Source organism: Candoia aspera, chromosome 10 (assembly GCF_035149785.1).
Source record: "Candoia aspera isolate rCanAsp1 chromosome 10, rCanAsp1.hap2, whole genome shotgun sequence".
NCBI classification, from domain to species: Eukaryota; Metazoa; Chordata; class Lepidosauria; order Squamata; family Boidae; genus Candoia; species Candoia aspera.
The window spans coordinates 4,903,187-4,918,354 of record NC_086162.1 but is presented as its reverse complement, the minus strand read 5'-3'; the positions used below and the strand labels follow the sequence as shown (position 1 = coordinate 4,918,354).

General features: G+C 46.3%; 1 protein-coding gene across 1 annotated transcript in view; it reads right to left on the bottom strand.

Moving 5' to 3' along the window:
• Positions 1–14,277, bottom strand: part of ADGRB2 (adhesion G protein-coupled receptor B2) — a 158,363-nt gene extending 144,086 nt beyond the window's left edge. Inside the window, 1 exon segment of the mRNA XM_063312278.1 lies at positions 13,500–14,277. Within this exon segment, the coding sequence (XP_063168348.1) occupies positions 13,500–14,277 (778 nt within the window).
• Positions 14,278–15,168: the final 891 nt, after the last annotated feature.

Sequence of the window (15,168 nt, the reverse complement as noted above, 5' to 3'; positions counted from 1 at the left end):
GAAAGCCCATGAAAATTCAGAAGCATACCTTTCCTGCCGCATTAACTGGGCATGTAAGAAAAGAGGCCTTTTTCAGAAGATTTTCAGAGAATCCATAAAAAAATACAGCTTCTACTGAGTTTGCCCTCCTCAATTATGTACAGATGCCAGATTTTCCTTGATTTCTTTCTTTTTTTCCCTTTTTCTTGCTTACTTTATATTAGTTTGTGTTAGTTTTTATCTTTTTCTTTAAAAGCTTTAATAATAATATATGTACTGCATGTATGTATGTATGTATGCACAGATGCCGCACTGGGTTTGCCCCAAACAAGAGCCAAGATTAAAATAAGGTTGTGTAGTTTATAGCTCAGCATATTGTGGGAACCCAGCAACTGTGTAACCATGTTGTGTGAAGCAGACCATCACACTAAGTTACTCTGGGCATGGCATGTTAGATGAATATAGCAACTGAGTTTCATTAACCTGGGTTCTGCATGTTGTGTGAATCCCCATCCACCACACTGACTTTTGGTTTCTTGTACAATGAGCAAGAAGATTGAGGGGGCAGGCTGATCATCTCGGCAAAGGACAACAGGCAAAGTTTTTCTTACAGCCTGCCAGGGTTTCAGCTTTTCTACATTTCCCTTTGAGTATAAATATTGATTTGATTAAAACAATAATGCTTCACACTTCTACAGCACTGTCACCTGTTAAATAAGCTGTAGAAATCCTTGTTAAGGGACTCTGAAGGACTGTCCCCAGGTTCCAAAATGGGGAGGGCTGGAGTAAAGGCCTTGGAGGTCCCTAAAGTCAACTTCATAAATTCACTGCAAAGGGGAAATGTGACTTGGTAATGGTCCAGATCGTATCTTGGGTTCTTAGCCATTACACGATATTAGCATACAGGCAAGCCGTTGAGGGAAATCAGTTCTCCAGTTTCCTATAAATTTCTTTTCTCTGAGAATGAGGCTTCAGCTTATCTCATTAATGTGAGATAACAAATAGGCCAGCACAAGGTTAGCCGCGTTCAGCTTCAATGAGGCCCTCTGCACTGTACGGGCAACGCAACTGGACCTGTTGAGGCCCTGAGCTATTGCAAGTCACCTCATCAGAGCCCGTGTCCCTCTGAGGCCTCCTTCAGCAGTTCCAGCCACCAGAAAAGGCTTCTGCACAAGACCTTGGAAGCCATTTTGTTTTTAGATGTACCAGGGGAGAACTTTGTTCCTTTGCAAAACTCAGAGGGAGGGTTCAGAGATTAACAAAATAAAGAAGACCTCCAAACTTGGTATGGCCTTCATATCTATGCGTAATGGTATGTGGGAATGACCTTGAGAGACAGGAAGAAGAGCTGCAGATGGGAAAACCATCATGTAAAAGGTATCTCAGTCCACAGAAGCAGAGCTGGCATGGGAAGCATTTCAGAAGGGTTCTGAAGAGTAAAAGGAAAGGAGGGGAGAAATACTTTCAGTCTTGCAAGATTCTGTTAATGTAACCCTACAATAAAGATAGAGCTAGTATTCCCGGTTGTGCTTCTTGTCTGGACTACCTCACAGGGCTAACACTATGAGAATGCTGTTGTTCCCTCCCTGCTTTATAATCCACATCTTTCTGCTGCTCTCCAACCTACTGGGTGAAGCTTTCATCTGCTATCATCGGCTGGTGCTGAAGCCAAGGAAACTGAAAGTGTTTAGAGAGATGATCAATGTGTCATCCATCCATCCATCCATCATCCATCCATCATCTCCCTCCATCCCACTCCACTCCAAATGGCTTTGAGTAGGGTTCAGCAATAATATGAATGAAAAACAACACAACAAACAGAAAGCAAAATAAACCACAATGGCACAATCCAAAAGGGGTGGGTCCCAAACTTAACATTCCCCAAATGCTCTCTCCCACAACCAAGTTTTAATTTCACTGCAAAAGTAGAGGAGTGGTCCCTTAAGAGGAGTGGTCCACATGGAGAAGTCTCTATGAGGTCTCTGCAGGTGGAACTTCTCAGCAAGACCACCCTCCCAGATCTTATAGGACAGGCAGATGTATTCTGGAGCAAGTGATCTTGAAGGTAACTAGGAACAGGATACACACAGTGAGATTTTAAACAACTCACAACTGAATAAAGGGCACAATCAGCATGCTCTAACCACAAGAAGGTCACCTAGTTTCTTCCTCTTCTTTAAAGAAAATCTGAAAACAATATCTTTTTTTATAACTGAAAGGAAATGGGGCAGGGGGAGGGGGAGAGAGACACTTCAGCTAAGCTGCAGAATTATCTCCTTCCATATGAAGGTGCTGTCAGGTTCTTCTGCAGCTGCCCAAAACTGAAAGTGCTTCTTGCCAAGTCTCTCTAGCAAGATTCAGGAATTCCAGCAACCAAACTATTTCCCATTTGGAATACATCCAAATATAGCCATTAGGGTGGAGAAGTTCTGATTTTCTATCAGATTTCTGTGCACTGATAAAAAGGAGGCCGGCAACTGGTTGTCTGCATAACAGCAATCTCCTGCATCTTTATCAGTCTGGAAACCAGCTCTTGCAGATGCCAAAACTCAGCAGGGTGGGAAGAACGAATTCGATGCAAAATGACATCCTGCCCTGAGAATAGCAATTTTGTAAGCAAAACCACTGGGAAAAAAAAATAGAAGCTAAGATGTAAGAATCCATCTAGGAACTTGTTTTGAAACCATACTTTCACCTAGGTTGTCTACACCACCTTGGCCTCTCAGAAGGAAGTAGTTGCAAGACATAAATATGACCATCAGCAATCTTCTAATATTGCTGAAGGCCAAAATACCTTCCTTATGGCTCAGGCAACGTTTCCATCCTGCTTAGGCTCCACCTGACTCCTCTGCCCCCCACAAACCCCTTTCTTGGCTGCAGTCAATGAGTTCTCACGGATGAGTCCAATTCCCCCTGGGCCCGGTGTGTGATGACTCTGCAAATGAAAAAACACATTATCCTCTCAGCTACCCAGCTACACTAACATTTTATGTCCAGGTGCCTTGGGGTTTTAATTGAATGTCAAACATAATTTGAGGAAGGTAACAGAGAGTTTGAGATACTGCCCTTAGAAAGCAATTCAGTGGTTGCAAATTACCTGCAGGCTTGCAGCATGGAAGGATGAGAAAGTTCACCCCTCACCTTCCATGCAATTCACTGGGAGGACAGGACACTTAGACCGTGAGGGCTGCACAACATTGTTTGCAATTGAAGCTGACCTTTGAGCTGAGCGGACTTCGCTTCTTTTGCACATGGACTGCCCCCTTCCTTCCATCTGTCCACCAAGGATAACATCTCTTATGAGCTGTCTTTCCCCCAACAAGTTAATTTCATACAATCTTCTCAGATAGACTTCAGTAGAATACTCTTCATAGATGGCATTTTCTACCCGGGAAGATGGTGGTTTCGAAAGCCAGTCAGCCAGCAAGAGGCATCCTGAGAAAGTTAGGGAAACATGGGAAACTGGTCGTCCAACTGGCCACCCGCTGTCTCCCCCACACCTTTCTTTCAGGAATTGCAACACCCACTCTCAGAAACTGTAAGCCAGCTGTACATTTGTTGGTCCAATAAGCAATGGAAATATCTCTCCAAGTGTACCTCTGAACATCCATAGCAATTGTTACTCATGGCAAAGTCTGCCTTTCAATTTTCCAATCTCTGAAATGTTGGAGAGGATGAGATGGGGAAGGAGAGGGAAAGAGAAGTGTCATGTTCGCTGATTCAATGTAGTTTATACATCGTAACGTTTCCCATGCCATGGCGCTGATGCACATTTCTGTTTGGGAGGGAGCTGCTGTGAGACCTTGTACCAAGCTCTGTATGTGAAATCAGGAGAATGGGATGTGTTTGGGTTCTGTGCTCTGTTCAAGGCCTTTTCCCGCAGACCATCAGAAACCGTTAGGAGCACCTGGGAGTGTGAGCTTGGGAAGATTCTATGGGGGGAGGGATTTCATTTGCACTGAGGGTTTTTAGTTTGCATTTGGCGTACTTTCATCATTCTCAGCTTTCTCTGTGATTCTGCTTACTGTTCTTTAATAAATCAGATATCTTTGTGATCCTGCTCATGAATCTGATGGTGTTTTAGAATAGGCAACCATTACGTAAAGCTGAGAATCCCCAAAGTTGTACCGTTAGCTCCTACCAAGATCAGTTTCTTGTGAGGGAAAATGGTTAACGGTGGCTGAGTCAAAATCTACGGCCGGGGGACTCGAGGAGACAGCTAGCGTGATGCCCGAGTCGACGGTCAAGAGCGGAGAACTGAATCTCACCCCAGAATCTTCAGAATCCCGAGACCTGTCAAGGAATGAATCAAGTTCCAATTCTGATGCAGAGGAATCTGACAATGGGGAAGAGCCAAAGCAACAGGCACCCAGCGAATTACTCGCAGAGTTGATCACCTTGGATGAGGTGGGGGAACCCCAACCAAGGATGTCGGGGGAGTCCTGGAAGTATCAGTTCCCGCTAACCCCAGACAAAGAATCTACTACGGTGTCAACTGAGAGGAAACCGGGCGTGCGAAGGAGAGGGGACTCTCGAACCCCTGAGAGACTAAGAGTGGTGGAAGCCAAAATAGAATCGATGGAGTCCATGTTGAAAAACCTGTCTTTGTCATTGGAGGGGCAGGGGAGACGCAGAGGAGATCCCAGCTTCCCGCAACCATCCCCCATCCTCCCATCCAGACCGCCAGCAGAGCGGGGCTGGAGACGGCTCCGGGATGAATCTCCACCCCGCGGAGCCCGGCCATCAGTATCCCCACCCCGTAAGGGGAAAGCTACTGTAACCTGGGGCCAAACCACTCAAGTGCCTGCTGGTCCCACTCCAACCAGAGGCGGAGTGAGAGACTTTTCTGTCAAATTCGAAGGGGATCCAACAAAGTTATCTTTTTTTTTAACAAATGCTAAAAGTTATATGAGGCAATTTGGGGCATGCTTCCCTTCCGAAGAGGCTAAGATAACTGCCATTGCCACCAAGTTGAAGGGTCGAGAGGCTGACTGGTATGTTCAATTAAGTGATGCTGACTCCCCTGCACTTGATTATTTCGATGATTTCATGTGGGCATTAAAGCTGCATTTTGAAGATCCTCTGGCCAAGGCAAGAGCTAAGAAGACGCTGAAGGATCTTACCCAGGGCCAAATGTCAGTAGCTGATTATGCCCTAGAGTTTAAAGCTCTGGCTGGGAAAATCACAGACTAGTCTGAGTCCACTCTAATAGAGTGTTTTAAAGAGGGACTCAACCGGGACATCCTACGATGGGCATTGTGTAGAGACGACCCCAAGTCACTGTACCACTGGATCTGTCTGGCAGGAAAGGCTGAGCAGGCTCAGCATACCTTCATACAAACTAGAAAATCTGAAAAACCACCCACCACCATGAGGGGACCCTGAAGTGCTGTGACTGCTGCCCGGCCAAGCTATAGAGCCTGGGATGAGGAGACAGATTGGCGCTACACGAGGGGTCAGTGTCTCCGATGCGGAAAGGAGGGCCATCGAGCAGCTGATTGCCCAAAAGCCAAGGCTGGAGATCAAGCGGGGAAGCCGCCGGCCAAATTGCCCCCACCCCTTGTGGCAAATGACAACAGCCAAAGGGACAGCCGATGCTGAAGAAGTAATATACATCTCGGGAGAGGCTGAAGACGACTCTAAGGAGCCAGCAGGAAACGCCAGCCACCTGCCATGAAGGGCGCCAGCGGGCAGGTGGAAGAGGATGGGCATGAAGATGCTATGGTGAGTGCTGACTGTCCCACTTTAGCAGTAAAAGTGAAATTGGGTTCCGGCACAAAAACTACAGAGGTCTGGGCTTTAGTTGATTCTGGATGTTCCAGGTGTTTAATTCACCCTGATCTGGTTGCTGCTCTGGACCTGCCTAGTTTCCCCCTCCAACATCCTTTGATCTTCACACAGTTGGATGGCTCAACAGTGTGGGGGGGAGCGGGGGGCGCAACCCATTTCACTGGAACTGTGGCAATGCAAATGGGCAGTCACCGTGAGACTTTGAAATTCATGGTAGCACCTGTTGGCAATCCCTTGGTAATCCTGGGGATCCCATGGTTGACCTATTGAAGCCCCTATATAAACTGGGAGCACAGAACTGTGACTTTTGCAGATGGATTTTACCAAGCTCCTACAGCAGAGATAGTTGCACGAGTGGGGGTTGGAAGGGCTGCGATCGCCACGCCACGCCCTGACTTGCCACATTTAGAAGGCTTGCCCGATCGATACCAAGACTTTGCAGACATATTTGGGGAGATGGAGGCAGATCAGTTACCGCCCCCCCCCCCGGAAAACTGACTGTGCAATAGAATTGGTTCCCAACACTCAATTGCCCAAGCAAAAAATTTATCCAATGACTCAGAAGGAACTCGAGGCATTACAGGACTTTATTGACAAAAATCTGTCAAGGGGGTTTATTGAACCTGCTAATTCCCCAGTTGGGGCTCCTGTGTTATTCCGGGAAAAGAAAGATGGCACGCTTCAACTCTGTATGGACTATTGAGGGTTAAATTCCATCTCTATTGTCAACAAGTACCCTCTACCTCTCATGAAGGACATGTTAGCTCATTTGTCAAAGGGCAAGATTTTCTCCAAGCTCGATCTTCACGAAGCCTACTTCCGCATTTGCATAAAAGCTGGGGATGAGTGGAAAACTGCTTTTAATTGCCCACTAGGGTCATTTCAATACAAAGTCCTGCCTTTTGGGTTGGTGGGGGTGCCCGGAGTCTTCATGCAATTGATTAATGAAGTATTACATGATTATTTGTTTAAAGGGGTTCTGGTTTATTTAGATGATGTCCTCATTTACACTGAAACTGAGGAGGAACACGAACACCTCCTCAGACAGGTGTTACACAAGCTTAGGGATGCCAGAGTCTATGCCAAACTTTCCAAATGTGAGTTTCACAAAACCCAACTTGACTATCTGGGCTATCGAGTGTCTGCACAGAAATGGACCCTGCAAAAATTCAGGTGATTCTAAGTTGGGAATGCCCCCGCACCCGGAGGCAATTACAAAGTTTCCTAGGGTAGCACCTGTTGGCAATCTGTTGGTAATCCTGGGGATCCCATGGTTGACCTATCGAAGCCCCTATATAAACTGGGAGCACAGAACTGTGACTTTTGCAGATGGATTTTACCATGCTCCTACAGCAGAGATAGTTGCACGAGTGGGGGTTGGAAGGGCAGTGCTTCAATTTTCTATCGGCAATTTATCCAGGGGTTCGCTGAGATTGCTCTGCCCCTCACTGATTTACTCTGTACCAAGGGCTTGGGGGAGACACGCAAAGTAAAAAGCCCTGGGGCAGTGCTGACTTGGACGCCTGAATGCCAGGCAGCATTTGAGAAATTAAAAACCCTTTTCACTGCTGAACCTATTCTACAGCACCCTGATCCTGAGCGCCCCTTTGTGGTCCAAGCTGATGCTTCTGACTCCTCTATCAGGGCTATTTTGTTACAAAGAGATTCAGAAAATCGCTTAAAACCCTGCGCTTATCTATCCAGAAATTTTCTGAAACAGAACGCCATTGGCATGTTTGGGAAAAGGAGGCTTTTGCTGTAAAAGCCGCTTTGGAAGCCTGGCATCACCTCCTGGAAGGTGCTAAATGCCCTTTTGAGGTTTGGACCGATCACAGGAATTTGGAAGCCCTCCACACCCCACGACGTCTCAGCCCTAAACAAATTTGCTGGGCTCAATTTTTCAGTCACTTTAACTTCCAGTTAAAATTTATTCTGGGAAAGAAAAACTTTCTGGCCGATGCTTTGTCATGTTTACCTCAGGACCTTGACCAAGTAGCAGATGTGGTTGGGACTGTTCTCACTGAACCACAACTGGGCTTGGTTGCCGTCACCCGGAGCCAGACCCGTGAGCAGGCAACCCCACCCCCAGCTCCGTCTGGGGAGCGGAAAGTGCAAGTTCCTTGTCAGTTACAGAAGGACTTTCTCCAGGCGCTGAAATCTGACACTTGGTTGCTAGCTAATAGAGACAATGTTTCTTTTGAAAACGGTCTGGCGTGGGTGGAACATCGCCTTTATGTGCCTGAAACTTTAAGAGCTGATGTTTTGCAGCGTTCCCATGATGACAAACTTGCTGGACACTTTGGTTTTGTCAAAACCTTGCATTTGGTTTGCTGTCAATTTTGGTGGCCAACCTTAAGATGTGATGTAAAAGACTATGTTGCTTCCTGTCCTGTTTGTGCCATATCAAAACGAAAAGGAGGGAAACCACAGGGGCTTCTACAGCCAGTGGCCAGCCTGTCCCACCCCTGGGATGAGATTTCTATGGATTTCATTGTGGACCTACCTCCCAGTCAGAAGAAAACTGTCATTTGGGTTGTAAAAGACTTTTTCTCTAAACAAGCTCATTTCATTCCATGTGCATCCATCCCGTCAGCCCCACAATTAGTGCGCCTATTTCTCCACCACATCTACTGCCTCCACGGTAGCCCCTCCCATTTAATCTCTGATCGCGGCACACAGTTTACTTCCCAATTTTGGAAATCATTTTTAAAATTGATTGGCACTAAACAAGCACTGTCCACATCGTCCCATCCACAGACTGACGGTTCTACTGAGATTTTAAATTCCACTCTTGAACAGTTTCTTAGAGCATACATTAACTACCATCAGGACGATTGGGTGGAGTTGTTACCTTTTGCTGAAGTGGCTTACAACAATGCTGTCCATCAAAGTACTGGCCAAACCCCTTTTCGTGTGGTTTCTGGTCACGACTTTGTTCCCATCCCTGAACTGCCACAGCCACCTTCCCACACATGTTCTGCATCTGACTGGGTTGTTAAGCTGTCTGATTCCTGGCCAGTAATTCAACAAGCTTTGGCTGATGCCCAGGCTGCTTACAAGTCTCAAGCTGATAAGCATCATTCTTTACAACACGACTTCAAAGTTGGGGATCAGGTGTATCTATCTACTAAATGTATCAAATCACCTCAACCTTCTAAAAAACTTGCTCCCAAATTTATTGGTCCTTTTCCTGTTGTTCAAATTATCAATCCAGTTACTGTTAAATTGGACCTGCCTCACAATTTCAAATGCTTGCACCCTGTTTTCCATTGCAGCTTGCTTAAGCCTGTGTACCACTCGCCGCGTTGGCACCCTCAACCTCCTCCTCCTGCTCCAATTATGATTGATGGCCAACAACACTTTGAAGTCAAGGACATCGTTGATTCTCACAAGCTTCATGGCACCCTGCAGTACCTGGTCCAATGGAAACACTTTCTTCATCCTGAATGGGTGTCTGCCCACCATGTTAACACTCCTCGTTTAGTTAACTGTTTCCACCTTGGTTATCCTTTAAAGCCTGCTGTTTAATGTAATCTTTGTTTTTGGGGGGCAGCATGTCATGTTCACTGATTCAATGTAGTTTATACATCATAATGTTTCATATGCCATGGCGCTGACGCACATTTCTGTTTGGGAGGGAGCTGCTGTGAGACCTTGTACCAAGCTCTGTATGTGAAATCAGTACAATGGAATGTGTTTGGGTTATTTTCTCTGTCCAAGGATTTTTCCCACAGACCATCAGAAACCGTTAGGAGCACCTGGGATTGTGAATGTGGGAAGATTCTATGGAGGGAGGGATTTCATTTGCACCAAGGGTTTTTAGTTTGCATTTGGTGCGCTTTCATCATTCTCAGCTTTCTTTGTGATCCTGCATGCTGTTCTTTAATAAATCAGATATCTTTGAATTCCTACTTATGAGTCTGATGGTGTTTTAGATTAGGCAATCATTACAAGAAGCTGCAAAGGGAAGGAGAAAGAAGCCAGTCCCAACTAACTGATATTCTACAAAGTTCTCCATTCCAAGGCTGGCCAGGGAATTCTGGGAATTGAGGTCCACACATCATAAAGTTGCCAAGTTTGAAAAACACTGCTCTATAGGTTAAGCAAGCCAATATTTCTCAGGCTAGTTTTTACATAGGAGTATAAATCCTTCCCATCAAATCACTGCATAAAGCTGTCAGTTTTGCTTTTCTTTTTAAACACCTTTGGAAAGCCCACATTTACATATGCATCTCTTTAACATATCTTTTTAAAAAAATGAAAACTGTGATGGAAAATTTGGGAAGTTAGAAAAATGCCAACGAACTAAATTCTGATCCACATATTCTTCTGAGTCAATATTGGAATCCCTTAAATGGAATTTGCCCAGTACACATAACAAAAAAGATTTATAGAAGGTCATTTGAAAGAGCTGAAGTCTCTCAGGGGACCTGCATGGCCAGAGGGCTTGGTAGCTTGGCACGATCATGTTGATGTGGAAGACATGAATCCAAATGAGATGGTGGTGGGGAAGCAGAAGATTAATCTCTTCACAAGAAATTATCTGCCAGTGCTAGAAGAATCATCAAAACAGCAGTCCAGAAAGCATGCCTGGCCCAGGAAGAAAAGGTTTAATTCTGCGTTCTGCATGTGCTGTCCATCCTTCACCAAGCAAATGGCCTCATTCCACCTGTTTAATAGCCTGGAAGGTTCTTTATATTCTCTTATATAAGTTCCTTTGTATTCTGGCTTGGAATAGCAAGCACCTGGACTGTCACAGTCAAGATAATTTGCCACAGGAAAAGGGCTTATTTTCTTCATAAATTGTTTTCTTCCTCTTCACCAACGCAGAGCAAGAAAAGGTCTCATGTTCACTGGTCCCTCACCAGCAAGACGATCGACAGGGAGGGCCTAGGAATGACTCAGCCCATAGCTACTTCAAGAAGCATCAGCTTCTTACCTTGAAAAATGAACTTGTGTTCAAGGACTGGTAACACCACCACCACAAGGCAAGAACAGGACTCTTAAGATTCTCAGAAAGGGACCTTGAGGGACTGGCCAATCCTTACAGTTGCTCATTGCAGGATCTGCAATGCAAGATCCCACCCTCACCTTCCCTCATGGATTGTAGTCCAACTCTTGGCTTCAGTACTTTTAAGGAAAGGATCAGAAGAATTCAGGAGTTTTGTTCAAAGCCATACGCTTTCATGAGCTCCTCTGGCTTCAGCTGATGCCTTTTAATAATAACTGTTTCCCAGGAATGGTGCTATCAGACCCCTGTTTTTTGGCTACCATGGTCCTCCTCCTACAATGTCTAAGTGAAGGGACATCCCCAGCTTCCAAGGTGCTGGTCCTCTGAGGAGCACCTCCTTCCATGAAGAGGTTTCCTTGGATGTTTAGCATGAATCACTTCCAAAGTTTTTACCATTTAAAAAACCAGGATTGCTTACAACAGTATCACAGATTCTGCTAGTCTTTTCTTCGGCTCTGGGGCTTCCTGGAATGGCTGTACAATAAAAGTCTTTCTAGGCAGCACTGTGGGAAAAAATCTGCAAAGGGCCTGCTGGTGTTGTAAATGCGCATAAAGGTTAAACAAAGCTGAAACAAGATCCCTTGGTCACATCACACACTTTTAAGAAAGTATGCAAAATTACTAAGCTGCTCGGTAAAGTTGTTTTCTTACTGGGTCAAGGAAAAACACTAACCAGACTTTCCAGCTGGCATTTGTCCCATCATAGATTCCTTGGAGACCAACAACTTACAAATCTGTTTCCATGGAAATATGGGACAAAATTATTTTACATCCCTAAATGTATTCTTTATTTTTTATTATTTCAGTAACATACATTCTGGATCCCTTCCCATGTAACCATTCCAGCATGGTGTAGAAATAGCAAAATAACAATGATTAACCCACAATAATAAAGCACAACAAATTGCAGACAGCTAATATAAACACATGAATGCTAGTTCGGTGTTGTGGTTAAAGCACCAGGCTGGAAACCCAGAGACTGTAAGTTCTAGTCTTGTCTTGGGCTGGGTTTCTTTGAGCCAGTCACTTAGCCCTAGGAAGGAGGCAATGTCAAGCCACTTCTGAAAATCTTGCCAAGAAAACTGTGGGACTGGTTCAGGCAGCTGCCAGAGTCAAAACTGACACAAAGGCATAATAAAAACACATATGCATTAAAAGACTGGGGGAAAGGGGGGAAGGAAAACCACATTCATTCATTCATTTACACTTATTCTTTTACTCTCTTGGCCTAAAGGAAATCTGCCAAAATTCTCGTAAACTTGCAATGAACCATTGACCGTTACTGAATTCTCCAAGCTGGTTGGAGACCCCCAGAAATGCAATCCATTTTTGCCCTTTCTAGAAACTGCATCTCCTCGACAGCACCCCACACACTCATCCACAATACCAAAATGATGAAATGTGCATTGTGACATCACAGTGCAAGCTTCACCCTTTCATACTTGTGTCCCAATGCTGCACTAAGTATTAAGAGTAGAGTCTGAACTGTGAGGCATGTCTCTTCATGCTCCCCTTGTTCCTTCTCTGTGGATGCCCAGGGCAGCGTTCCCTTCCTCAGATCCTCCTCCCATAGGCTCCTCCCAGCTGCAAGAGTTGATGGAGCATCCAATCTAAAATTTCTAGGGAATGCCAGACTGATGAAACTTGATCTAAGGAGAGGAGGACAGCAGAAGAGCTGCTTGAGGTGACCAAGAGAAGCAGGAAGCAGAGAGGCTCCAGAAGGCAAGGTAGGGCGAAGGAAGGTGGATATTTTGCAGCTACATCTGGAAACCACAGTGTCTTTATTTTCAGTTCTCTATAATTGATTCCAACTACATCCCACAGACATTGGCAGACAAAGAGACAGACAGACAGATGAAAATCCACATCCATCAAACATATGCATTGCTCGTAAATGCATTTTAGAAAGGGTTGTGGGGTTTTTTTGCATTATATTCATAAATATACATATTTTGGGGTACCGGCCCCTAATGTAATGGCCCACTTTTGTCCACCCTGGAGAACAAATCAGATCATAAGACTTCATCTCACAGGAGAGAGAGCCCTATTCTAATTTGTATAACCGTTTGTGAAATGAAAATGAGTTAAGCGCACAACAGAATACAAATCAGTTTGCTCCCTACCCTTACTTCATACAGATAGCACCTGATGACCCCTTCTCCCTGTAATGCAATATGAAAGAAAAACTCAAGTTTTGCACAAATCATGATTTAAAAGCTACATCTGGGTCCCTTCTCTTACACAAGACATGGTATTTGAGCATTCTAGATGAAGCTCAAGCGCTTTAGAAAAATAAATGTGACTGCCAGGAGGGTGAAGGGAGAGGAAAAGAGACAAAAAAAGGAGGACCCTAGAAAGAGAGGCCAATCAGTTATTTTCAGAGAATGCCAAACTGGTGAAACCTGATCTACGAAGAGGAAAGCAGCAAAAATGCTGGTTGAGGACAAGACCAAGCGATATGAGAAGCAGAAAGCAGAGAAAACTCCAGAAGGAAAGAGAGAGAAGAGGACACATTGGAAGGGTGAGTTCTTTTGTATAAGGTGACCCCAACCCACGTTGTCTCTATACAAAATTAGTCATAGGGATGAATCGGGGCATTTATCCAAAGGAGAATCTCACATGCAAATATTTAGCGAGCAATCTTCTCTAGGAAAAATCACAACAGCCAAATGGCCGTTGCAGAGTGTCAACCAACCACCTCCGCTCCACCGCCCCTTACCGTGCTTAATCTCTGGAGCATATACATCATTCGCATTCCCAGAATGCAATTGGGTCACGCAGCAGTTGCTTCTGCTGCTGCTGGTTGCAGGGGGCGTCAGGGCATTGGGGAGCGTCTGGTTGACCTCGGGAGGAGCCGGCAGGGTTCGGGGTGTCTGGCAGGTGCAGCCTGTTTGTGAGAGGCCACAGGGCTGGCTGGTCCCCAGCCGAAGGCAGTCCTCCAACCACCGGCACAGGACACTGCAGGTGAATTGGCTGGAATTGTTGTTATTGATCAGGAGGACCTCTACGAAGCGGAACTCCACGGCTTCGGGGGGCAGCAAGCGGCTGGCTGCTTCGGGCTCCTCAGCCAGGCAGAGCTGCACAAAGTTCTTGTCGAAATGAAAAAAGGCAAAGGGCCCCCCTCCTTGGCAAAGCTCCAAGCCCACCTCCTCCTCTTCTTCTTCTCCCCCCTCCTGGGGCAGGGCAGTCGCTCTGGGCTGGCTGCACGTGTCATTGGAGAGGTAATGATCCAGCGGCAGCACCATGGGAGAGTAGTGGGTGCAGACTTGCTCCTCCCGGTTGAATTTGAGATACAGGGAGTATTTGGTCGGATCGGGGTTCTCCAGGGTCCATGAGCAGCCGGTGGAGACAGTGGGGAAGAGGTCCTTGAGGGAAAAGGATCCGTAGAGGACCCCGGAGGCCAAGGCAGAGCAAGCACTTGGAGCTGGATCAAAGCCCCAGGAGAGCCGCACCAGACACGATATCACAGACAGTAAGAATGGTCCAGCAGGGTTCATCCTATGACATTTGTCCTTCGGGAGAGAAAGAGAGAAGACGGTTATGCCAGAGGATGGGGAGAAGCTGCAGCAGGACCCACGTTCGTTGCTGCAACACAGACCTGCACGGTGTCAAGGACGCCTGAACCACTCTGGGAGCCAGGGATGTCCGCAGGGTAGGGTAAAAACAAAAGCCAAGGTGGCGGCCATGATGCCAGAGTCAAGCTCCACCTGTTTTTCACATGCACAGGCGAAGCTTGGATCGTGCCATCGTGGCTGCCATCTTGATTTTTTTGGCTACACCCTGCAGACATCCCTGCCGGGAGCCATGGCTGCGGAGGGCGGACAGCATGTGCAGAGTGCCGTGGCACTGAGCCATCCCAAGCAACAGAATTTCTTCAGGAGAAAGGCTCTGGGGTCAGAGGCCATGGCAGAGGGCAGCCTCACCCACTGCCCCCTTAGCTACGGCCTGAAAGAAGGAGATTAGAAGCCCCTGGGGAGAACGGTTTTCCTCCTTTCGGAGGCCCGGCTGAGCCTCCCCCTGTATCCCTGCGAAAACCGTCTCTGAAGAAAGGACAGAGTAACGAGGGAAGCAACCCTAAGCACGGGCAAAATATATTTTGCTCATTCCAAGAGACAGCCACTCATCTTCTCCCTTTTCGTCCTACCCGAATACAACTTGAGAAACACCTTCACACCCCTCAGAGTTTTACAGTGCAGAAGGCAGCCCACTCAGCCCAGTCTCAGAGGCAGGGGCTGCCCACTGCCCCACTCGTTGCTGCCTGTTCTCTAGCAGAAAGTGTGCAGCTTATGCAACCACTTGCCAGGGTGGATCCTGCTCACTCTTTCCCATAACGGAAGTCACCAAAGCCTTTTGAGATGCACTTAAAAAAAAACAAAAATCCAGAATGT